This window comes from Sparus aurata, chromosome 10, assembly GCF_900880675.1.
Source record: "Sparus aurata chromosome 10, fSpaAur1.1, whole genome shotgun sequence".
Lineage (NCBI taxonomy): Eukaryota > Metazoa > Chordata > Actinopteri > Spariformes > Sparidae > Sparus > Sparus aurata.
In genome coordinates this window covers 2,384,290-2,409,967 of record NC_044196.1, presented here as the reverse complement: position 1 = coordinate 2,409,967, position 25,678 = coordinate 2,384,290, and the positions used below count along the sequence as shown (strand labels likewise).

General features: G+C 45.5%; 1 protein-coding gene across 1 annotated transcript in view; it reads left to right on the top strand.

Moving 5' to 3' along the window:
* Positions 1 to 1,832: 1,832 nt before the first annotated feature.
* LOC115589993 (uncharacterized) overlaps positions 1,833 to 25,678 on the top strand; it is a 32,933-nt gene continuing 9,087 nt past the window's right edge. Inside the window, exons 1-4 of the mRNA XM_030431220.1 lie at positions 1,833 to 2,181; positions 2,320 to 2,421; positions 2,610 to 2,942; positions 23,089 to 23,421. Coding sequence (XP_030287080.1) covers positions 2,028 to 2,181; positions 2,320 to 2,421; positions 2,610 to 2,942; positions 23,089 to 23,421 — 922 coding nt within the window. The 5' untranslated portion in view covers positions 1,833 to 2,027. The remainder of the gene's footprint in view (positions 2,182 to 2,319; positions 2,422 to 2,609; positions 2,943 to 23,088; positions 23,422 to 25,678) is intronic.

The following is a 25,678-nucleotide window of genomic DNA, read 5'->3' as shown; positions in this document are numbered from 1 at the left end:
GTGGTGTTTGTGATCCTCGTGCACGGTAAGATAACCTTCCTCCCTCTGATCTGATCGTCACCTCGGTCCAACGTCATGTCTTTAATGTGGATCTGTGTCATCTTCACTTCATCAGTGTGTTTCAGCTGCAGGACCATGTTTTCTTCACAGAAACACATGAAGAACAGATTAAAGGCAGCAGATGTTCACTGTGTCTTTAAACCCTGATGAATGTGGAAGACTGTTCACAGTGGCAAAAATCCCATTTCATAGTTGGGGGGGACAATAAACAGTAACATTTTAGAGAATAATTCCAGGGGGGACAAGTAATAAGAGTTGTAGCCTGTCTTTTATTCAGCATCTTTTACCACAATTTGAGGCTTTAGTCTCTCCAACAGGCAGGCAGAAGACCTTTCTTAGCACTGGCTGAGTCCACCTGCACATGTCTAGATTTAAAACAAAATGATTGAAATCAAATTAACATGTACACATGCAATGAATAAACTAATTAGCAGGCAAACATCTAAGTTTGTTTATCAGATTTCTCAGATAACTGCCTTTTTCCAGATGAAAGATATCAGATTATGCTATTTTCTCTCTCTCTCTCTCTCTCTCTCTCTCTCTCTCTCTCTCTCTCTCTCTCGCAGTGTTGCACTCTTGCACTGTCAGCATGTTCAAATCAAGTGTTTTAAAAAATGCTATCAAAAGTAATGATAATTACAATAATTGCATTATACTGTATTAGTCCTTACCCTACCTGTATACAAGTTCTTGAGATACAAAACAATGGTATTAGGTGGAAGGTGGCAATAATACACTTTATGTGAACACATCTGACATAATACCTTTGTTCACTGTTCTAACTTCCACCACACCACAGTCCATTAAATATCTTTAAAAGAGGTACAAGCTCCAAACAATCCCAAAACTAAAGGAAATACCTTAAATAATAATCCAACATAAAACAATTTATCAAAAATATATATTCATTGTGTTGTCAACAAACATCTGACAACTATGCCACAAAACTGTATGTATTCTGTTTTACAGTTAGAGAGTTAGTGCTCTTGTCCTGTTCTCTCCCTCTCCTCTCTGTCTGTGACTGTCACTATCTGTAGCTTTTAACTTGGCTTAACAGCACTCGTAATTGTGTAGGCTTTTGAACAATGCAGGATAAATGTAGCAGACAGCCTGGACCTGGTGCTTTTTGTTAATGGGATGTGTGTTGTTGTAACTTATGTAGCTATGTCTGTGTGATATAGACCTCTTACCCCGTGAAGCACAGTGTGAGTAGCAGGCTCGGTCCACGCGCTGCTGCAGCTTCTAGCTCTGCCCGTTGGGAAGAGTGTGGGGTGGCCTCAACCATTTGGGAATGGGGGTGGACTAAATCTTTACAGCTGTAAATAGCACATTGTTGCGCGATTATAATGAGCACCACTTACAGTGTGCTTTCAATAAATGCTACTGGATTGTTAAAAGATTATCAATTGTGTCTCAAATTATTCAAGGGGGGGACAGCTTTACTGGAGGGGGGGACATGTCCCCCCAGTCCCCCCCAGGATTTCCGCCTATGACTGTACAGTCTGACTGTCCCCACTTCTGTTCTTCAGGATTAGATCCCTGCAGCTCGCTCACATTCTGATGGCTTCTGTTCACAAACATAATCATGATGCTTTGCTGACAGCAGCATCACATGTGGATGTAAATGTTGGCCTTCATTCACACAGAGTCTGAGTTGAGCTTTAGCAGCACAGTGTACAGGCTGCACACACTGCAGAGGACCACATTCACTCATGACATGAAATAAGACTGCTGTCATTGACCCTCTCTGTCTGTGTGACCTCACAGTTTTCCAGCATGCCTCAGCTGTGGAGCTGTATGAGGGGGACCCGTTTGTCCAGCTGCCCTGTGACTTTCCCACTGATGAACTGGACGAGCCCTCAGTGGTGTGGAGCCGCTACGATCTCAATCCTTCAACTGTCCACCAGCGTCAGCAGGAAGGTGACGAACTTAAAGACCAAAACCAGCTTTACAGCGGCCGAACATCCATGAAGACTGACGCTCTGGAAACTGGAGACCTCAGCCTCAATCTGACAAAACTCCACCTCTCTGACAGCGGCTCCTACACCTGCACCGTCAGATGGCTCAGTAGGGGGTTAAAGAGAGAACTGAGAGTGACGGACGTACAGCTGCAGGTCAAAGGTCAGCAACTAACCCTAAAACCTCCTGTAGATACAGATCAGAGGTCAGAGGTCAGCAACTAACCCTAAAACCTCCTGTAGATACAGATCAGAGGTCAGAGGTCAGAGGTCATGTTCTTTATGTTTCTGGTTCCTACAGCACCATTCCCATCCTGGGCCAAAGCTTTCCTGGTTCTCCTGGTTCTTGGACTTCTTGTTTCTGGAGCTCTTTATCTACATTTTAGGCAGTATTTCATGTCAGGTATGTCACTACTACTATACTACCCATCATGCACCTGGGCAGCATCTTTACTCTGGTAGCTCCCTGACTGTTGAGACAGACAGTGAGGTCTGGGACTATAAAAGAAGGATGGGACAGTGAGGTCATGTTACCATCACAGTTCCTGCTGCTGTCTGTACAGCTGATGTTGTGGTTTGTTGTCCTCTCAGTCTACCAGGTGGAGGTGGATTCAAGGGCGGAGTCTGTCCAGCTGCCCTGCAAAACCACAGTTCACCTGCCTGAAGCTGCTAAAGTGGTGTGGGAGGACAGCTCCATATTCAACAGGAAGGTCCATGTGTATCAGAACGGTTCTGACCAGCCTGAAGAACAGGACAGATGTTACAGAGGTCGAACAGAGATGAAGAGAAAACTGCTGGAACCTGGAGACCTCAGTCTGACCCTGAAATACCCCACAGACAGAGACAGTAAGACCTACACCTGCACCATCTACAACAGTGAGGGACACATCCTGATGATGAAACCAGTGGTGCTGAAAGTCAAAGGTCAGTTCTCTCTCTCTCTCTGTTTCTCTCTTAGTGAGTGTGGGTGTGCATTTCAGCGAGCAAGTGTGTTTCTATCTTTTGTGTGTCTGTTAGATTTATTACTGCAGTAGTATTCTGTGCTGTAGTTTTAGTGGATCAGTATCAATCGTCCTCAGCTGGAGACGCTCACACACAGACACAGAGTCAAACTCTGTCCGACTGTTAATTGCTCTGTGGAGGATTGCAGTTGAGCAATCAGAGAAATAGTTGGTTATGACGGTATAAAGTCCAAATCTAGGATGAACGATGGAGTTGTTATTTTTCTGGACAGTATTGATAAAGTGAGCATGGTTGTTGAACGAGGTGTAGTGATCCAGGACACCTTTGTTCAGGTGGTACCGCTGGTTCATCCAGCCAGAAACATCATTCTGTCCAGAGTTCCTCCGTTCATTAGTAATGAAATGTTGCAGAGAGAACTGGAGAGACACGGACAGTTAATGTCTCCAGTCAAACTGATTCCTCTGGGCTGTAAACCTCCACACCTGAGACATGTTGTCTCCTTCAGAAGGCAGGTCTTCATGGTTCTGAACAACACTGAGGAGATCAACTGGATGTTGAAGTTCACAGAGGAGGATTTTGATTATACTGTTTATGTGTCTTCTGAGAGGATGAAATGTTTTGGATGAATGAGTCAAATAGTTACTTCTTCTTTTGCCTGCTTTGTTCACTCTTTTTTGTTTTACAACTTGTTTCTATGCTATGGGAGACATAAGAATAGACAGCTTGAATATAAATGGAGCAAGGGCTGATGGGAAAAGGGCGTCTCTTTTCAAGCTGTGTTCTCTCAACAAGCTGGATGTTATTTTGGTACAGAGACACACAGTACTGCTGATAACCAGACTGACTGGAGGACAGAGTGGACTGCTGAAACCTTCTTCAGTCACAAACCAGTAACAGTTGTGGGGCTGGACTTGTTGTTTCCACAAACTTTCTTCCTCAGTCTGTAGAAAGTGAAGAAGTTATTAAAGGCCGTCTGTTCAAAGTGAGAGCAGTGTGTGAAGACGTAAAGATGGTATTTATTAATATTGATGCTCCGGCTGTGGGAGTGGAGAGAGTGGTGTTTCTACATGTTTTAAATGAAGTGATTGAGGAATGTAATAATGAGGAATATGTATTTATGGGTGGAGGTTGTAACAGTACTGAGGAAAGCAGGTCAGACAGGAACCATGCAGAGCCTCACGCTGCCTCTCACACTCGTCTGCTTCACCTCATGGAGGCTCAGGAGTTGTGTGATGTGTGGAGAGACAAAACACCTGGACACACCTGAACATAACTCACTGTCTGTGGCCAGGCTGGATCGCTTTATTGTTTTAAACATCATTTTAATGTGTTTAAAAGTTGTGTTATCAGCCCTGTTGGCTTCTCTGATCACTCACTTGTCACAGCTTCTGTTTTTTAGGGTTCATACGGGTGCTTAACATCCGTTAAAGTGCTTGAATTTCAATGTTTTCAAGGTCTGAAAAGTGCTTGGATTTGAGTTTAAGTCCTTGAAAGTGCTTGACATTATAACTGTTTCTTTCACAAAATTGGGATCAGATTGGATAGTTTGCTTATAACAAGGAGAAATAAAATCAGTAAGAGAACCGTATTATATGTGGAGATGTTTCCTCTGGACTCCTCTGCTCCTCTCTGCTCCTCTCTCTTCCTCTCTGCTCCTCTCTCTGCTCCTCTCTGCTCCTCTCTGCCTCTCTTTGCTCCTCTCTCTGTTCCTCTCTGCTCCTCTCTGCCTCTCTTTGCTCCTCTCTCTGCTCCTCTCTCTGCTTCTCTCTGCTCCTCTTTGTGCAGGTGTCCCCGCTGTCCGCTCCCTCATTGCGGATCACCGTATCCGGTGTCCCGCCGTTCATTCCCAACGAGCTGTTGGAGAATGAGCTGCGAAGATTTGGGAAGTTTTCCAGTGGCTTTAAAACAGTGAGTTTGGGGTGTAAGGACCCCAAACTGAAACACGTCCAGTCTCTAAGGCGACAGGTGTTTATGTTTTTGGACTGTCATTTGGAGGGGGAGGTGTCATTCAGAGTGAAACAGGGAGACGGCTCTTACATGATGTAAGCTAGCTCGGGACAACTCAAATGTTTTGATTGTGGAGCTGTGGATCACAAGCGCTACACCTGTCCGCACAAACAGCAGGCGGCAGCTCACAGCAGTGATGCGGCGGGGGGCTTGGATCGGGTGGCGACCGCCACCGCGACCCGTGCGGGCTCCGCTGCCGACGGCGGTGGTGGCGCCGGGCCCGTGGCCAGTGGCGATGCTGCGCTCAGTGTTGCGGGCGGGGGCACCGCGGTCCGACCCAGCAGACCCGAAGCCAGTGCCGATGATGGTGTTGTGGACGCGGCCGGCGCTACTGGTGCACTGTTTCAAAATAATATAGATAGGGAGGAAGAGAGGCAGCCTGGGAGGCAGCAGGCTGAGGCGGCTGCAGAAAACCTGAGCAGCTCTCAGTGTGCAGCTGCTGAAGCTCAGGGAGGACAGACTGAGACAGCATCCACAAGTGTTGCTGACACACAAAACAGTGAGATCACTGGAGAAGGACTGGTTGAGTTCAGCAGCCAGGTGTCAGGGGAAGCAGATGAGATGGAGTATGACTCTGAGTCAGATTCCACCTCGGTAGGCGAAACAACCACCAGGGCCACAGATCTTTACTCGCTGGCAGACATCAATCAGTTTTTGGATGAGACCTACAAAAAATCTGTAAAAGTCAGTGACTACTTCAGTGACACTAACAAATTCATAAGATCTGTTGATGTCCTAAAAAGATTAGTCAGTTTTGACCTTTTGGATGAGAAGAAGCGCTTTCGCCTCAAAAAACATCTTACAACGTTGAGGAAAGCAACAAAAGGTAAAATTGTCAGAAGAAGGACCAGAAAGTAAAACGCGATCATGCACCAGATGCTAGGTTTCTCCACTCACTGTACTCTGATAGTTTCTTCCTGTCTGTTTCTTTTTTCAAACTTTTTCATGGAGAGTCTTAAAAAAGGGTCTCTGAACATCAATGGGGGGAGAGACAGACAAAAGAGGGCTCTGATAGCTTCTGATAGTTTCCACTTTGAAAAATACAGATGTGCTGTTCCTGCAGGAGACGCATTCAAATCGTGCAGATGAAACAGACTGGAGATTACGGTGGCAGGGTCCATGTGTCCTCAGTCATGGTACTAACTTCAGTGCAGGAGTAGCTGTTTTGTTTAAGACAACAGCTAATGCAACAGTTTTGTCCTGCACTGAAGTGGTGACGGGCCGTCTACTCATTGTACAGGCAGAAATACATACCAATGTGTTCTGCTTCGTCAATGTCTATGCTCCAAATCACGGAGCAGAAAGGGTAAGTTTCTTCAACCGGATGGAAAATGAGCTGAGAAAATACCATCAGGACCAGCTCATCATCGGTGGAGATTTTAACTGCACATCAGATTTCACTTTAGACAGGACAAGTGAGGAACCTCATCCTCAGTCAGCTCAAAGCCTCAATAACATCATCACACATCTGGATCTGTTAGACACATGGAGGGTAAAACATTCACAGTCCAGACAGTACACATGGGTGAGGGTCAGTAACAACAGGGTCTGTGCTGCACGACTGGACAGGATCTACATTTCCCCAAACCTAAGCTCCAGACTGATTCACTGCCATATCAATCCAGTTGGTTTCACTGACCACCATTTTGTGAATTTAATTTTGAACATCTCACCAGGTGAAAGGGTCAAGTCCTACTGGCTCTTTAATAACAAGCTCCTGCAGGACACTGTTTTTTGCCAGCACTTTAAACTCTGTGGCGAAAGTGGAAGCTTCAAAAAGCTAACTTCAGTTCTCTGAAGCTGTGGTGGGAGGTGGGCAAGGCACAGATTTGTGTTTTTTGCCAGCAGTACACCTCCCATTCAACTGCTAAGATAAAATCAACAGTTCAGGAACTCGAAGCGAGCATAAAGAGCATGGAAGAGGAATTACATGGAGACTCAGATCCGACTAAGGGCCAACTGCTGAAGGAGAAGAGGTTGGCTTTGAGCTCCTTTCTGCAGGAGAGGGTGAAGGGGGCTCTGGTAAGGTCTCGTTTCCTTCAGCTGAAAGACATGGATGCCCCAACCTCTTTCTTCCTCAACCTGGAGAGGACGGTGGCACAGAGGAAACACATGACCTGCCTTGAGCTGCCAGGAAGTAGTGACCACCTGTCCAAAGGAAATGAGGAGCCATGCAATGGTCTTTTACACTACACTCTTTGCAGAAGAGCAATGCAGCATGGAAGGCCGTGAGGAGCTCCTGGAGGGGCTTCCACAGCTCAGCGAGGGGGAGAAAGCTGCTCTGGACTTCGAGCTGACTTTACAGGAACTGACGATTGCTGTCAATCAGTTGGCCTCAGGACGGGCACCGGGGATTGATGGTCTTTCCACTGACTTTTTTAAACACTTTTGGAAATTACTGGGACCTGACCTGCGCTGTGTTCTGCTGGAGAGTTTTAGAACAGGATCTCTTCCTGTTTCCTGTCAGCGCGCAGTGCTTTCCTTGCTGCCAAAAAAAGGAGACCTGGCATTACTGAAAAACTGGAGGCCTGTGGCTCTCCTTTGTACAGATTATAAGGTGCTTTCCAGAGCCTTATCAAACAGACTTAAGGATGTACTGGAAATAATTGTACATCCTGATCAGACATACTGCATTCCTGATAGGACCATCATGGACTTCATTTTCCTTATCTGTGATATTATTGATGTGTGTAAATGTGACAATGTCAGCGTTGGCATTGTCTCTTTAGACCAGGAAAAGGCGTTTGATAGGGTGGATCACTCTTATTTATTTTCTGCACTTAAGGCGTTTGGTATCGGTGATGGTTTTTTGTCTTGGGTGAGTTTGTTGTACAGGGATGCACAGTGTATGGTGAAGGTGGGGGCAGGGTTGAGTCGGCCAATCCCTGTAGGGCGTGGAATCAGACAGGGTTGTCCAATCTCGGGTCAGCTGTACAGCTTGGCCATTGAAACCTTGCTGTGCAGGCTGAGATATCGCCTTGGTGGTCTCTCATTGACCGGTTCCTTCAAGCCTAATCAAGGTTTTCCAACCCTTTCTGCCTATGCAGATGATGTAAATATTCTTATCTCCAACCAGGGGGATGTTCAAGGTTTGAAGGACACCCTGTCCCTCTACAAAAAGGCATCTTCTGCACGGGTGAACTGGGCAAAAAGCGAAGCTTTGTGGATTGGACACTGTAATAACCAGGTAATGCCAGGTCTGCCTGGAGGACTTAAATGGGGGAAGGAGGGATTGAAGGTATTGGGAGTCTTTTTGGGCACAGAAGGCTTCCAGAAAAAGAATTGGGAGGGAGTGAAGGAGAAAGTGTGTGCTCGGCTGTCTAAATGGAAGTGGTTGCTACCCCAGTTGTCATATAGGGGAAGAGTTCTGGTTGCCAATAATTTGGTTGCCTTGACCCTCTGGCACAAACTAACAGCACTGACACCACCGAGAGGCCTGATAGAGGACATTCAAAGAGCCATTCTGGACTTTTTTTGGTCTGGGAAACACTGGATCCGTGCAGCTGGCCTTTATCTACCTGTGGCTGAAGGGGGACAGGGACTGATCAGCATCCAATCCAAGATTGCCGCTTTCAGACTGAGAACAACTCAAAAACTTCTCTATGACTGTGTCCCAAGCTGGTGCAGCACAGCTCACTGGCTGCTAAGAAGAGCCGGACGGCTGGAATACGATAAACACCTGTTCCTCCTACAACCTGAGAACATGGACCTAAATGGATTAACACCTTTCTACACCTCGGTTCTGCAGGCTTGGCGGATATTAAGGATCAAGCGCGACACTGCAGAGACTCTGGGGATGTGGCTGTTTGAGGAGCCTCTGTTCTTCAACAGTTTAATCAACACCCGAACTCTGCAGTCTGCCAGCCTTTGAGCCAGTCTGAGAGGAGCTGGCTACACCAAACTCGGCCAATTAATGAGGATGACAGTGACATCTCTGGACAACCTGAGGAACAAGAGCAACATCACCTCTATCAGGCTGATCCATAAAGCGTACAGCTTCCCTTCTCTGTTCATCAGCCCAGCGGTGGGGAAGTGGCAGGAGGGAGAGGGTCAGCTGCTGACATTTGAAACCCCTCACCTGGACAAGTTTCAGGCTGTCTGGAAAAAAGCGCTCTATGATATAAACGTCAAGACCCTAAATGTGCAGTCTCTGGGAGGGATGGAGGAGTCGAGGTGGACTGAGTTCTTTGGCCCAGGCATTTCCCCGAAAGGCAGCTGGCGGTACCTGTACAAGCTGCCTGTTGAAAAACGGACAGCAGACCTCCAGTGGAGGATTGTGCATGGGGCAATAGCTACAAACAGATACAGAGTGCACCTTGATCCTGAGCTCGGGGAGGGATGTATTTTTTGTTCACAGGCTGAGACTTTGGAACATTTGTTTGTTCAGTGTCCTCGTCTGGACATTTTGTTTGAACTGTTAAAAACCTGGTTTCGCGGTCTTGGGGAGCTTTTTTCTTTTGATTTGTTTATTTTTGGCCCAAAATATTGTGTCAAGAAGAAGTCTGTCCACACACTGTTGAACTTTATTTCTGGTTCTGCAAAGTTGGCCATCTGGCTGACCCGCAGAAACCAAGTGCAAAGTGTGGGCAGTGTGGAGCCGGTGTCAGTTCTGAGAGGACTGCTGAAGGCCCGACTGCGGGTGGAATATGCCTACTACAAAATGATGGACACTTTGCAGGTTTTTAAACATATATGGGCTGTTGGGGAGGTTTTGTGCTCTGTGGCGGAGGACGGGGGTTTGGATATACATATCTGAAAGTAATGATATCAAGAAACAAACAACAAGTAATGTTGTTTGTTTCTTGAAAAGGCTCAATAAAGGGACTTTTAAAACCAAAACCTCTCTGAGCCTCTCTCTGCCTCTCTCTGCTCCTCTCTGCTCCTCTCTCTGCCTCTCTCTGCTCCTCTCTGCTCCTCTCTGAGCCTCTCTGCTCCTCTCTCTGCCTCTCTCTGCTCCTCTCTCTGCCTCTCTCTGCTCCTCTCTGAGCCTCTCTGAGCCTCTCTGAGCCTCTCTCTGCCTCTCTCTGCTCCTCTCTCTGCTCCTCTCTGCTCCTCTCTGAGCCTCTCTCTGCTCCTCTCTGCTCCTCTCTCTGCTCCTCTCTGCTCCTCTCTGCTCCTCTCTGAGCCTCTCTCTGCTCCTCTCTGCTCCTCTCTCTGCTCCTCTCTGCTCCTCTCTCTGCTCCTCTCTGAGCCTCTCTCTGCCTCTCTCTGAGCCTCTCTGCTCCTCTCTGCTCCTCTCTGCCTCTCTCTGCTCCTCTCTGCTCCTCTCTCTGCTCCTCTCTCTGCTCCTCTCTGCTCCTCTCTGCTCCTCTCTGCTCCTCTCTGCTCCTCTCTCTGCTCCTCTCTGCTCCTCTCTCTGCTCCTCTCTGCTCCTCTCTGCTCCTCTCTCTGCTCCTCTCTGCTCCTCTCTGCTCCTCTCTCTGCTCCTCTCTGCTCCTCTCTGCTCCTATCTGAGCCTCTCTCTGCTCCTCTCTGCTCCTCTCTCTGCTCCTCTCTGCTCCTCTCTGAGCCTCTCTCTGCCTCTCTCCTCTCCTCTCCTCTCCTCTCCTCGTTTCCGTTTCCGGTGAGCGTGAGTGAGCGTGAGTGGTTGGTGGTGGTGGATGTGCGAGTGGCGCGGAGTTTTGAATTGTTTGCTGTCCCTGTTTATCAGATTTTCACCTGTATGTGCATGATCAGGTAAGCTTTTTGACTTTCTACTGAGTGACCGACTAATCAGTGGTTTTGTTGGTGGTTGTTGGGAGGAATGGCGTCCGCCGAGACGCCACCTCCGTCTATCCGGCAGGGAGTGCGGATAGTCCCGCCGGATAGTAGCGTAAGTGTGGAGGAGGTTCTGCTGGCTGCAGGTGAGCAGGTGGGACACGACAGCCTCTGCTTTGCATCGCGGATGAACAAGGCAGTGGTTGTGTTTGTTAAAGACGAGCCACTTGTTCATCAGCTGGTGCAAAGTGGAGTGTTCGTCAGAGATTTGTTTGTACAGGTGTCCCCGCTGTCCGCTCCCTCATCGCGGATCACCGTATCCGGTGTCCCGCCGTTTATTCCCAACGAGCTGTTGGAGAATGAACTGCGGAGGTTTGGGAAGTTTGCCAGCAGCTTTAAAACTGTGAGTTTGGGCTGTAAGGACCCGAAACTGAAACACGTCCAGTCTCTAAGGCGACAGGTGTTTATGTTTTTGGACTCGCCCTCACAAACACTGGAGGTGTCATTCAGAGTCAAACACGGAGACGGCTCTTACATGGTGTACGCTAGCTCAGGACAACTCAAGTGTTTTGAATGTGGAGATGTGGGTCACAAGCGCTACACTTGTCCGCACAGACAGCAGGCGGCAGCTCACGGCAGTGATGCTGCGGGGGGCCCTGGTCGGGCGCCGCGACCCGTGCAGGCTCCGCTGCCGGCGGCGGTGCCGGGCCCGCTGCCGCTGACGACGGCGGTGGTGGCGCCGGGCCCGCGGCCGGTGGCGGTGCTGCACTCGATGTTGCGGACGAGGTGCCGTGGTCCGACCAAGCGGACCCGAAGCCGGTGCCGATGATGGTGTTGTGGACGCGGCCGGCGCTACTGGTGCACTGTTTCAAAATAATATAAATAGGGAGGAAGACAGTCAGCCGGAGAGGCAGCACGCTGATGCAGCTGCAGAAAACCTGAGCAGCTCTCAGTGTGCAGCTGCTGAAGCTCAGGGAGGACAGACTGAGGCAGCATCTACAAGTGTTGCTGACACACAAAACAGTGAGATCACTGGAGAAGGACTGGTCGTGTTCAGCAGCCAGGTGTCAGGGGAAGCAGATGAGATGGAGTATGACTCTGAGTCAGATGCCACCTCTGTAGGCGAAACAACCACCAGGGCCACAGATCTTTACTCGCTGGAAGACATCAATCAGTTTCTGGATGAAACCTACAAAAAATCTGTTAAAGTCAGTGATTATTTCAATGACACTGACAAATTCATTAGATCGGTTGATATCTTAAAAAGATTGGTTGGTTTTGACCTTTTGGACAAGAAGAAGCGCTTTCGCCTCAAAAAACATTTAACAACATTGAGGAAAGCAACAAAAGGCAAAACTCTCAGAAGAAGGACCAGAAAGTAAAACGCGATCATGAATAACATGCTGGGTTTCTCAATTTACTGTTTTCTGATAGCTTCTTCCTGTCTTTTCCCTCTTTCAAACTTCTTCATGAGGAGTCTAAAAATAGGGTCTCTGAACATTAATGGAGGGAGAGACAGACACAAAAGAGCTCTGATTTCTGAGGCTTCCACTTTAAAAAATACAGATGTGCTGTTCCTGCAGGAGACACATTCTAATACGGCAGATGAAACAGACTGGAGATTATGGTGGCAGGGTCCATGTGTCCTCAGTCATGGCACTAGCTTCAGTGCAGGAGTAGCTGTTTTGTTTAAGACAACAGCTAATGCAACAGTTTTATCCTGCACTGAAGTGGTCAAGGGCCGTCTGCTTATTGTACAGGCAGAAATACACAACAGTGTTTTCTGCTTCGTCAATGTCTATGCCCCAAATCACGGAGCAGAAAGGGTAAGTTTCTTCAACCGGATGAAAAATGAGCTGAGAAACTACCATCAGGACCAGCTCATCATCGGTGGAGATTTTAACTGCACATTAGATTTCACTTTAGACAGGACAAGTGAGGAACCTCATCCTCAGTCAGCTCAAAGCCTCAATAACATCATCACACATCTGGATCTGTTAGACACATGGAGGGTAAAACATTCACAGTCCAGACAGTACACATGGGTGAGGGTCAGTAACAACAGGGTCAGTGCTGCACGACTGGACAGGATCTACATTTCCCCAAACCTAAGCTCCAGACTGATTCACTGCCATATAAATCCAGTTGGTTTCACTGACCACCATTTTGTGAATTTAAGTTTGAACATCTTGCCAGGTGAAAGGGTCAAGTCCCACTGGCTCTTTAATAACAAACTCCTGCAGGACACAGTTTTTTGCCAGCACTTTAAAACTCTGTGGCAAAAGTGGCAGCTTCAAAAAGCTAACTTCAGTTCTCTGAAGCTGTGGTGGGAGGTGGGCAAGGCACAGATTCGTGTTTTTTGCCAGCAGTACACCTCCCATTCAACTGCCAAAATAAAATCAACAGTTCAGGAACTTGAAGAAAGCATAAAGAGCATGGAAGTGGAATTACAGGGAGACTCGGATCCAACCAAAGGCGAGCTGCTACAAGAGAAGAGGTTGGCTTTGAGCTCCTTTCTGCAGGAGAGGGTGAAGGGAGCTTTGGTAAGGTCTCGTTTCCTTCAGCTGAAGGACATGGATGCCCCAACCTCTTTCTTCTTCAACCTGGAGAGGTCGGTGGCTCAAAGGAAACAGATGACCTGCCTTGAGCTGCCAGGAGGTAGAGTGACCACCTGTCCAAAGGAAATGAGAAGCCATTCAATGGACTTCTATACAAATCTCTTTGCAGAAGAATCATGCAGCATCGAAGGCCGTGAGGAGCTCCTGAAGGGGCTTCCACAGCTCAGCGAGGGGGAGAAAGCTGCTCTGGACTTCGAGCTGACCCTGGAGGAACTAACGGTTGCTGTCAACCAGATGGCATCGGGACGGGCACCGGGGATTGATGGTCTTTCCACTGACTTTTTTAAACATTTTTGGAATACGCTCGGACCTGACCTGCACAGTGTTCTAGTGGAGTGTTTTAGAACAGGATCGCTTCCGGTTTCCTGTCAGCGCGCAGTGCTTTCCCTGCTGCCAAAAAAAGGAGACCTGGCATTGCTGAAAAACTGGAGGCCTGTGGCTCTCCTTTGTACAGATTATAAGGTGCTTTCCAGAGCTTTATCAAACAGACTAAAGGACATCTTGGAAATAATTGTACACCCCGACCAAACCTACTGTATACCTGACAGGACAATCATGGACAACATTTTCCTCATTCGTGATGTGATTGATGTGTGTAAAAGCGATAATGTCAGCCTTGGCATTGTCTCCTTGGACCAAGAAAAAGCGTTCGACAGGGTGGATCACGCTTATTTGTTTTCTGCACTCAAGGCGTTTGGTATTGGTGATGGTTTTTTGTCTTGGGTGAGTTTGTTGTACAGGGATGCACAGTGTATGGTGAAGGTGGGGGCAGGGTTGAGTCGGCCAATCCCTGTAAAGCGCGGGATCAGACAGGGGTGTCCGATCTCGGGCCAGCTGTACAGCTTGGCCATTGAACCCTTGCTGTGCAGGCTGAGAGATCGCCTCGGTGGTCTCTCACTGACTGGTTCTTTTAAACCTGAACGTGGTTTCCCTACCCTGTCTGCCTATGCAGATGATGTGTATATTTTTCTCTCCAATCAGGGGGATGTACAGGGATTGAAGGACACCCTGTCCCTATATGAAAAGGCATCTTCGGCACGGGTGAACTGGGCAAAAAGCGAAGCTTTGTGGGTTGGATACAGTTATCGTCAGGTGATGCCAGGTCTGCCTGGAGGACTTGAATGGGGGAAAGAGGGATTGAAAGTGTTGGGAGTATTTCTGGGCACAGAGGGCTACCAGAAGAAGAATTGGGAGGGAGTGAAGGAGAAAGTGTGTGCTCGGTTGTCTAAATGGAAATGGTTGCTACCCCAGTTGTCATATAGGGGAAGAGTTCTGGTTGCCAATAATTTGGTTGCCTCGACCCTCTGGCACAAACTAACAGCACTGACACCACCGAGAGGCCTGATAGAGGACATTCAGCGAGCCATCTTGGACTTTTTCTGGTCTGGGAAACACTGGATCCGTGCAGCTGCCCTCTATCTACCTGTAGCTGAAGGGGGACAGGGACTGATCAGCATCCAATCTAAAATCGCCTCCTTTAGACTCAGAACAGCACAAAAACTTCTTTATGACTGTGTCCCAAGCTGGTGCGACACAGCTCGTTGGCTGTTGAGAAAAGCCGGACGGCTGAACTATGACAAACACCTGTTCCTCCTACAATCTGAAAACATGGACATAAGTGGATTGACACCATTCTACACCTCGGTCCTGCAGGCTTGGCAGATGTTCAAGATCAAGCGCGACACTGCAGAGACTCCGGGGATGTGGCTGTTTGAGGAACCCCTGTTCTTCAGCAGCTTCATCAGCACTCAAACGCTGCAGTCTGCCAGCCTGCGGGCTAATCTTAGAGGAGCTGGCTGCACCAAACTCGGCCATCTAATGAAGATGACGGCGACATCTCTGGACAATTTGAGAAAGAAGAGCAACATCACCTCTATCAGGCTGATCCATAAAGTGGTGGAGGAAGTCTGTACTGCCCTGCCTCAACACCTTCGAGAGACTGCGAAAGATCGCATGCTGTGTGATCAGTGGAGTGAGGACTGTGAAAACAGCTTCCCCTCTCTGTTCATCACCCCAGCGGTGGGGGAGTGGCAGGAGGGAGATGGTCAGTTGCTGTCATTCGCAACTCCTCACCTGGACAAGTTTCAGGCTGTAAAAAAGAAAGCACTATATCACATCAGCATAAAAACCCTGAATGTGCAGTCTCTGGCAGGGATGGAGGAGTCGAGGTGGACTGAGTTCTTTGGCCCAGACATTTCCCCGAAAGGCAGCTGGCGGTCCCTGTACAAGCTGCCCGTTGAAAAATGGACAGCAGACCTCCAGTGGAGGATTGTGCACGGGGCAATAGCTACAAACAGATACAGAGTGCACCTTGATCCTGAGCTCGGGGAGGGATGCATTTTTTGTTTACAGGTTGAGACTTTGGAACATTTGTTTGTTCAGTGTCCTCGTCTGGACATTTTGTTTGAACTGTTAAAAACCTGGTTTTGCGGTCTTGGGGAGCTTTTTTCTTTTGATTTGTTTATTTTTGGCCCAAAATATTGTGTCAAGAAGAAGTCTGTCCACACGCTGTTGAACTTTATTTCTGGCTCTGCAAAGTTTGGCCATCTGGCTGACCCGCAGAAACCAAGTGCAAAGTGCGGGCAGTGTAGAGCCGGTGTCAGTTCTGAGAGGACTGCTGAAGGCCCGACTGCGGGTGGAATATGCCTACTACAAAATGATGGACACTTTGCAGGTTTTTAAACATATATGGGCTGTTGGGGAGGTTTTGTGCTCTGTGGCGGAGGACGGGGGTTTGGATATACATATCTGAAACGTGGTTTGTTTTGTTGGTGCTGTTTTGGTTGTTGTTGGTATCCTGAAGTAAACGAACGAGTAATGTTGTTTGCTTCTTGAAAAGGCTCAATAAAGGGACTTTTAAAACCAAAAACCTCTCTGAGCCTCTCTGAGCCTCTCTCTGCCTCTCTCTGCCTCTCTCTGCTCCTCTCTCTGCTCCTCTCTCTGCTCCTCTCTGCTCCTCTCTGCTCCTCTCTGAGCCTCTCTCTGCTCCTCTCTGCTCCTCTCTCTGCTCCTCTCTGCTCCTCTCTGAGCCTCTCTCTGCTCCTCTCTGCTCCTCTCTCTGCTCCTCTCTGCTCCTCTCTGCTCCTCTCTCTGAGCCTCTCTGAGCCTCTCTACTCCTCTCTGCCTCTCTGCTCCTCTCTGAGCCTCTCTGCTCCTCTCTGCTCCTCTCTGCCTCTCTCTGCTCCTCTCTGAGCCTCTCTGCTCCTCTCTGCCTCTCTCTGCTCCTCTCTGAGCCTCTCTGCTCCTCTCTGCTCCTCTCTCTGACCTGCCGGTTTGTGTGTAGCCCCGCCCCCTTCGAAGAGAGACAGCAGGAGATGACAAAATGTCGGGAGGCTGCTGTTTTAACGAGCATTGTCTTAAAAATGATAATTACTGTAAATAACTGTGAAGGAGGCTTCTCTAGCTTAGCTAGAGCTTTATTGAAATCACCGGTCATCACACTGACATACAACTCAACTGCCCTCCTGGCGGGCACACCCCCGGCTCTGCTCACATTACTGTATAACACCTAGTACATGCGCAAACACATTTTACTCAATTATACTGCCGTATATGACAATTACAAACTATGGTTAAGATAAAGACCGAATCAAAGAGTGGCGTCATGCAAGGTCTGCAAAAAAGATTTGCAGGTCTGCGTCACATGAAATGTAAGTGATGACTTTTTGAGTAACTTGTGCTAACGCTGCACGTTAACACTTTGTTTATGCTAACCGCTAACGTTAGAGAAACCATAACACACTAAAGAATAATTAATGCACCATTAATCACATTACGTGACCTCATTAAGTAAGTGCCTGACTGTCTGTGTGTCGTCACACATGCAGCCTGGTAGCAATAGAAGGATGGCTGAGGAGAAGGTCGAATTTGATGCAGTTTGGACTGATGACACGTTCAATATTAATAAACTTTTATGAATAAGCGACCAGCGCTCTGTGCAGCACAGAGCATCTCTCCTCTGCTCACAGCCAGTCAGCAGACGAGTCACTCACACTGGTGAGTCAGAAACTGACTGTTCAGTTTGTCTCTGTAACGTCACACCAGGCACTGACGTCTGTAAGAGCTTTAAGTGTGAAAAGGAAATGTTCACTTTTCTCCACTTTTCATTACTTACTTCTAATAAAGTAAATTAGATGGAAGCCGAAACTTCTTACAGATAGGTGACACATTTTGACAGTGTTGGGCAAGTTACTCTAAACACGTAATGCATTATTTATTACTGTAATTTCAGTAACTTTATTACATTATAATATTACTGTATTTGAATTGTAAGGCATTACACTACTATTGCATTACTTTTAACCTACTTTCACCAAAATTCACAACCACCAACACTGAAAACAGTTTTTGAAAGGGCTGAAGTTGAATTGCAATGTTAAAATTGAAACATTTGGGGTGCACTACCTGTTTCAGTTCCATGAGAAGATTTACACTGAAAAATCAATATGTGTCAAAACTTTTTGTATGTCAACATCTTGGTCTCTATTAATATAAGGGAAAGCTGATTGCACCACACATTTTGTAAAAGCTTATGTCCTCTAGATGCGATTATGCAGGAGGCATTCACAACATATGTTCTTTGTTTTCACGGAATTCTTTATATTTATTATTATTATTATATCTTCCGGGTCAGAAATTTCAGACCTTAACTCCTTCCACATTTTTCAGTCCATTCAAACACAGAATATTCATCTCAATTGGGAATCACCCGCATCTATTTTTCTAATTGATATCATTCATAATTTCAGAAATATTAGACGTTAGACCTATATTAGACCTGTTCCTGGTGCATGTTGGACTCCGGCAGGGCTGCCCTTTGTTACCGGTTCTGTTCATCATTTTTATGGACAGAATTTCTAAGCGCAGCCACGGGCCGGAGGAGATCTGGTTCGGAAGCCACGGGATTTCATCTCTGCTCATCTCTGAGTGTGAAGCGGCTGGGATGAGAATCAGCACCTCCAAATCCGAGGCCATGGTTCTCGACCGGAAAAAGGTGGCTTGCTCAGTCCGGGTTGGGGGAGAGTTCCTGCCTCAAATGGAGGAATTTAAGTATCTAGGGGTCTTGTTCACGAGTGAGGGAAGGAAGGAGCGTGAGATTGACAGGTGGATCGGTGCAGCGGCCGCAGTAATGCAGTCGTTGTATCGGTCTGTCGTGGTGAAGAGAGAGCTGAGCCGAAAGGCGAAGCTCTCGATTTACCAGTCAATCTATGTTCCTACCCTCACCTATGGCCATGAACTTTGGGTCATGACCGAAAGAATAAGATCCCGGATTCAAGCGGCCGAAATGAGTTTCCTCGGCATCACCCAGGGGCTGCTGATATTGGCAGGCATGTTCAGGTCACAGCATGAGTCAACCAATGAGACAATGGGACAATGAGACGGGACGTGCAATTTTTGTTGCAACAATGTCCCAGAAGAGATTTTTGCAGATCAGCCGTGTGGTTCGATGACAGACTGTCCCGGCCAGACCGCTGCACAAGAGACAAGCTGGCCCTGATCGAGGACCTGTGGAGCAGATATGGAGCACCCGCCTCCCTGAGCTGTTTAACCCAGGGAGGGACATATGCACTGATGAACAGCTGGTCCCTTTTAGAGGCCGCTGTTCATTCAGACAGTATATGCCCTCCAAACCTGCAAAGTATGGGTTGAAGATATGGGCTTTCTGTGACGTGCAGACCACGTATGCTTGGAGGCTCCAAGTGTATACAGGGAAGCTTGCCTCAACACCTAGAGAGCACAACCAAGGGATGCGCGTGGTAGTTCAACTCACTGATGAGCTTGAGGGCCACACAGTCACCACCGACATTTTTTTTACATCTTTTCCTCTCACTAATGAGTTACAGAAGAGGAGGATGGCCCTGGTGGGGACACTTAGGTCCAATAAACCTGAGCTCCCCCTGCAGCTGCTTTACATCAGACACAGAGAGGTTTTTTACTCTGTGTTTGCAATCACCTGCAACAGGACTGCTGTTTCTTATGTTCTGAAGTAAGGCAAGAATGTTCTTGTCTTGAGCTCAAGACATCAGGAGCCAGAGGATTTCCAGGAATCTGGAAAACAAAAACCTCAGATCATCCTGGATTACAACAGATGCAAAGGGGCTGTGGACCACCTAGACCAAAAATAATAATGTATCAAAATCAATTTTATTATCAATTATTGACCTAGTCAAAGCTCTAATAACCTTATCCTAAATATTCCACTTTGCACGTTATTTTTGGACAATATTAATATTTTGTGCTTTTCTCATCGATAAATCTGGTGTTTTATGACAAAAACGGCATAAAAACATAAAAAAAAAAACATGAAAGAAATATAAAAAACGTTATATCTATGGTTAGGTCTTAAGTTGTTGAAAAGATCTGATGCGGTGAAAGTGAAAAAAAAAATGTATATATGACATTTTTATTACAATTTAATGAGGGACCATTTTGGGTCCCAAGGTTAAAACTTGTAAGTTTGTTGAATAAACTGTCATTGCTCCAAAAATAATAATGCCTCAAAATCAATGTTGTTATCAATTATTGACCTAGTCAAGGCGCTAATAGCCTCATCCTAAATATTCCACTTTGAACCTTATTTTTGGAAATATTCAAATTTTCTGTTTTTCTCATTGAGAAAAGACTGGTGTTTCTATGATAAAAAGGGCATAAAAACATTTTTTTTTTTAAATCATAAAAAAATTATATGTATGGTTAGATCCGAAGTTGTTGAAAAGATTTGATGTGGTGAAAGTGAAAAAATCTTTTTTATATATGAAATTTTTATCACACTTTTATGAGGGACCATTTTAGGTCTCAAGGTTAAAACTTGTACGTTCATTTTAAAGGTGCCTCAAGGGTTAAGCATGCATACATGACCACACATGTACAGACACACACACACACACAAACACACACACACACACACACATATAAAGCCATGCTTAAGCACACACTCACATGCACACAAATGCACACACACACACACACGCACACACACTCACACACACACATATAAAACCATGCTTAAGCACACACTCACATGCACACAAATGCACGCACACTCACTCACACACACACATAAAACCATGCTCAAGCACACACTCACATGCACACAAACGCATGCACACACACACACACACACACACACACACATAAAGCCATGCTTAAACACACACTCACATGCACACAAACAAACATGCACACACACAGTATATTTCCCAACATTTAAACTATTTTTAATGATTATCTTTTTTCTTTCATTCAAGCCAGGAACTCCATTCAATAATTAAATGTTTTAATCATCGATATGTTGAGATTTATTGAATTTCTCAGTCAGTATTTGATTCATTCTCGCTGTAACATCTTTTCATACTCCATCGGCTGCTTTTTTTTAAGCTAATTTAAGCTAGCATTGCAGTTTGCCTCAAACCTTATTTTCTATTTTTATTGCTTCATTCTCACCAAACTATTAGGAAGCTTCATTCTCTTCAGATAGGACTTCAAATGAATTAAAGCAACCAATTCAGTTTGGCCTTAGTTTTTCAACCAATTCTACATTATTTTCAACCCAGGAACTGTGTTTAAATTCATTTAAATATTCCCAATCATTGACACATCAAGATTTATTGAATTTCTCAGTCTCATTCAGAGTCTTTGACTCATTCTCACTGTAACATCTCTTCAAACTCTATACATTTTAATACTTCATTCTCACCCAACTATTACAAAGTTCATTCTTTTCAGAAGAGAATTCAGATGAATTAAAGCTACCAATTCAGTTTGGCTTTAGTTTTTTAACAAATTTTACATTATTTCACAGTTTTCAGATATTGTGGACATTATTCAAAGTTTTCACAGCCAGCAATCCACATTTATGTGGCTTTATATTATAGTCAGTAGCCCAGCAGCACTAACCTGTTGAGGCAATGATAGCTTACCTTGTCATTGCTAGCCTGGACGGGGATCTTGCTCACAAGTTTTCTAAAAGATGGAGAATCCACTGTTGAAAGTGGCAGCATATCTTCAACAACATACTCTGCCACCAGTCTCCTCACTTCTCGAGGTTCAAGTATCGCAGAACGTGAGAAAGTTAGGTTTTGCTGTTTAGTTTTTTCTAGATGTTTTGTTAAATTACTTGTGCTATTTCGCCAGGTAGAGAGATCTTTTGGTTTCGCACACAAAGTGCACTTAACTATAATATTCTTCACATCCTTGTCCCTGACGAACTTAAAATAATGAGCACATGTCCATCTTGCGAATGCAGTGTCCAACTTGTCTGCTGCTGCAGTCATCTTCTCCTCAATCAATAGTTCTCTAGCACTAACAGGAAGTTGTTGGCGAATTTGTATAAAAACAACACACCACTTAATTTCAGATTTAAAATGCATTGTAATGCGCGTTAGCAAAAAGTAATGCATTTCAGTAATTGCATTACTTTTGTAATGCGTTACTCCCAACACTGCATTTTGAAACATTAATATTTATGTCAAAAAAAGTAAAGTACAGGGTGCTCTCAGGTCTCTCTTTGTCTTGGTGCGAGTCTTTTAAATAAAACTTTGTGTATTCCTTTAATTTCTAAACTTTTTGCAGTTATGAAACATAATTTTAGATGTACGCAATGTACATAATTGTGATAAAGAATGAAAAAAAAGAAACATAAGTGTATATATTCCTGTAGATATGTATTTACCCCAGTGATAAGGTGCTGGAAAATTTTGAATGTGACCCTTAAAAGTGCTTGAAAAGTGCTTGAATTTGACCTCTAAAAATGTGTATGAACCCTGTATTGAGTCTGAAGTGGAGGAACTCTGAGAACCAACTGAGGGGCGTCGAACTGGGACTGATTACCAGGCCCCAGTGTGGGAGGGGGTCTGCGAAAGGCCTGAAATAAAAATGTTGTTTTTACTTTATTTTTTATTTCTAAAGCCCTATTCACATGGGACTAGTATTACCTGGGGACTTCAAGTGATTTAGAAATTACCCCACCACATCTGTGTTTCGTGCAGCGCATTCACACAGGATAAGTGAAGTCTGTGTTTTAACTCAAATTTACTGACATTATCTCCCGGATCGATCGTACCGGAGGCCTTGTTGGAGCAGCACAACGGTTAGATATGAATATTTTTAATATAGTAAGTGGTGAGCCTGTTGAAAGATGTTGAAAATGTTCCTTACCGCATGCTGCCATGCATGTAATCCATCTAATCTCTTTCGAGATTTTTCAATGAGCCTCCTGAATTGGCACTGAAAATGCTGTCAAAACTTTCATTTATAAATGCCAACACAGCGTCCATAATTCTCGACCAGGAAAAAGGCAGAAAAAAGGTGTGGAAAACACAAAAAACCTGAAGAAAAACAAAAAACGACCCCAAATCACAGAGATGCTGATTTGCACGGGACTTATATTATCACATGACCTCTGTGGGTGGTGAAATATGGCAGGTCATTTGTGGTGGAATTTTTACTTTACAAATTATGGACGTGGCAGATTCGCACAGGATTAAGGTCACAGACGACCTCCACAATTATTACAGATTACTGGAGGTCCCCAGGTTATACTAGTCCCATGTGAAGAGGGCTTAAGTAATTTGTGTAAAATTGGCAAAATACATCAGATGAGAGACTTTACTCTATATAAATAAATAGTGGAGGCTGTCTGAGGATGTGAATCCTGGGATTATAAGAAAAGGATGAGACAATGAGGTCTGGGATTATAAGAGAAGGATGAGACAGTGAGGTCATGTTACCATCACAGTTCCTGCTGCAGTCTGTTCAGCTGATGTTGTGGTTTGTTGTCCTCTCAGTCTACCAGGTGGAGGTGGATTCAGAGGTGAAGTCTGTCCAGCTGCCCTGCAAAACCACAGTTCACCTGCCTGAAGACACTAAAGTGGAGTGGAGGGACAGCTCCATATTCAACAGGAAGGTCCATGTGTATCAGAATGGTTCTGACCAGCCTAAACAACAGCACATATATTACAGAGGTCGAACAGAGATGAAGAGAAACCAGCTGGAACCTGGAGACCTCAGTCTGACCCTGAAATACCTCACAGACTGGGACAGAGGTACCTACACCTGCACCGTCTACAACAGGGAGAAACACATTCTGAGGAAGAAACAGGTGGTGCTGAATGTCAAAGGTCAGTACTGTAGATCCAGGTCAGAGGTCAGTACTGTAGATACAGGTCAGTATTGTAGATACAGGTCAGTACTGTAGATATGGATCAGTACTGTAGATACAGGTCAGAGATAAGACTGAAATCAGTCAGCTGATTGATTTCCAATCAGAGTTGACAGTATTGATCTGAATGTGATGTTTTTATTTGATCCAGAAGAAAGTTGAAGGAACGAGCTGAAAGAAACAACAAATATTTTCATCACTTAGAACAAAGAAATGCAGCTTTAATAGTTTGTATCAGTTATTCCTTCTTTTTTCTGCTTTGTTCACTCTTTTCTATTTGACACCTTTTTTCTCTGCTATGGGAGACATAAGAATAGGCAGCTTGAATATAAATGGAGCAAGGGATGATGGGAAAAGGGCGTCTCTCTTCAAGCTGTCTTCTCTCAACAAGCTGGATGTTATTTTGGTACAGAGACACACAGTACTGCTGATAACCAGACTGACTGGAGGACAGAGTGGACTGCTGAAACCTTCTTCAGTCACAAACCAGTAACAGTTGTGGGGTTGGACTTGCTGTTCCCACAAACTTTCTTCCTCAGTCTGTAGAAAGTGAAGAAGTTATTAAAGGCCGTCTGTTAAAAGTGAGAGCAGTGTGTGAAGACGTAAAGATAGTGTTTATTAATATTGATGCTCCGGCTGTGGGAGTGGAGAGAGTGGTGTTTCTACATGTTTTAAATGAAGTGATTGATAAATGTAATAATGAGGAATATGTATTTATGGGTGGAGGTTGTAACAGTACTGAGGACAGCAGGTCAGACAGGAACCATGCAGAGCCTCACGCTGCCTCTCACACTCGTCTGCTTCACCTCATGTAGGCTCAGGAGTTGTGTGATGTGTGGAGAGACAAAACACCTGGACACACCTGAACATAACTCACTGTCTGTGGCCAGGCTGGATCGCTTTATTGTTTTAAACATCATTTTAATGTGTTTAAAAGTTGTGTTATCAGCCCTGTTGGCTTCTCTGATCACTCACTTGTGACAGCTTCTATTTTTATAGCATGTAAAACCAACAGTGTCTGTTGGCATTTTAACACGGCCTGACTGGAAGAGAAAAACTGCAAAGAAACACCAAAGTATGAAATCGGAGTTTGTGTCTTTACAACAGTGGTGGGGTTTTGGAATAGTCCAAATCAGGCAACTCTGTCAGCAGAACACTCAGAATGTCACAAAGACCTGATAAGTTCAGTAAAAGCTCTGGAGTCTGAAGGAGGAACTCTGAGAACCAGCTGAGGGGTCGAACTGGGACTGATTACCAGGCCCCAATGTGGGAGGGGGTCTGCGAAAGGCCTGAAATAAAAATGTTGTTTTTTACTTTATATTTTATTTCTAAAGCCCTATTCACATGGGACTAGTATTACCTGGGGATTTCAAGTGATTTAGAAATTACCCCACCACGTTTGTGTTTCGTGCGGCGCATTTACACAGGTTAAGCGAAGTCTGTGTTTTAACTCTAATCTACTGACACTATCTCCCAGATCGATCGTACTGGAGCCCTTGTTGGAGCAGCACAATGGTTAGATATGGATATCTTTAATATAATAACTGGTGAGCATGTTGAAAGATGCTGAAAATGTTCCTTACCGCCTGCTGCCATGCATGTAATCCATCTAATCATCTTTTGAGATTTTCCAATGGGCCTCCTGAATTTGCACCCAAAATTGCTAAACACCGTTACTGTTAATGCCAGATGATCCACCATCATTTTCAGAGGGTTAAAGAAAGCCTAGAACTGAGGTGGAGAATAAATCCAACTTTTAAGATCCTGGTGATCAATGAGGCAGAGTTTAAAGGTCCCATATTATACAGTTTTTCATCAATTTCACACAGCTGTCAGAGGTCCAACAACTCTGTATTTGATATGTAATGCCCCAAACACATCCGTGGTCCTGAGCTCCAGCTGTCTAAAAGTCGCTCTGCTGAGCTCTTTATACAGCAGTCTGTTTCTGTGCCTGCACCTTTAAATGCTAATGAGCTCCGTCTGTCACGCCTACTTGGGGAACCTTGCCTGCTACGTCACTCTCAGGGAGAGTTTACGGTGGATGTAACACTATGGCTCACAGAGATTTTTTCGTTCAACTGTACCAGTTTGACCCAGGAGGAGAGGCTCCGGAAGAAGTGCAGACTTTGCGCAGCTGCAGCAAGACGTTTCAGAATGGTTAGTGTGTCTTAATAATGTTAGTTTGTTTGTATCTGTTGTATGTTGTACGGCAGTTA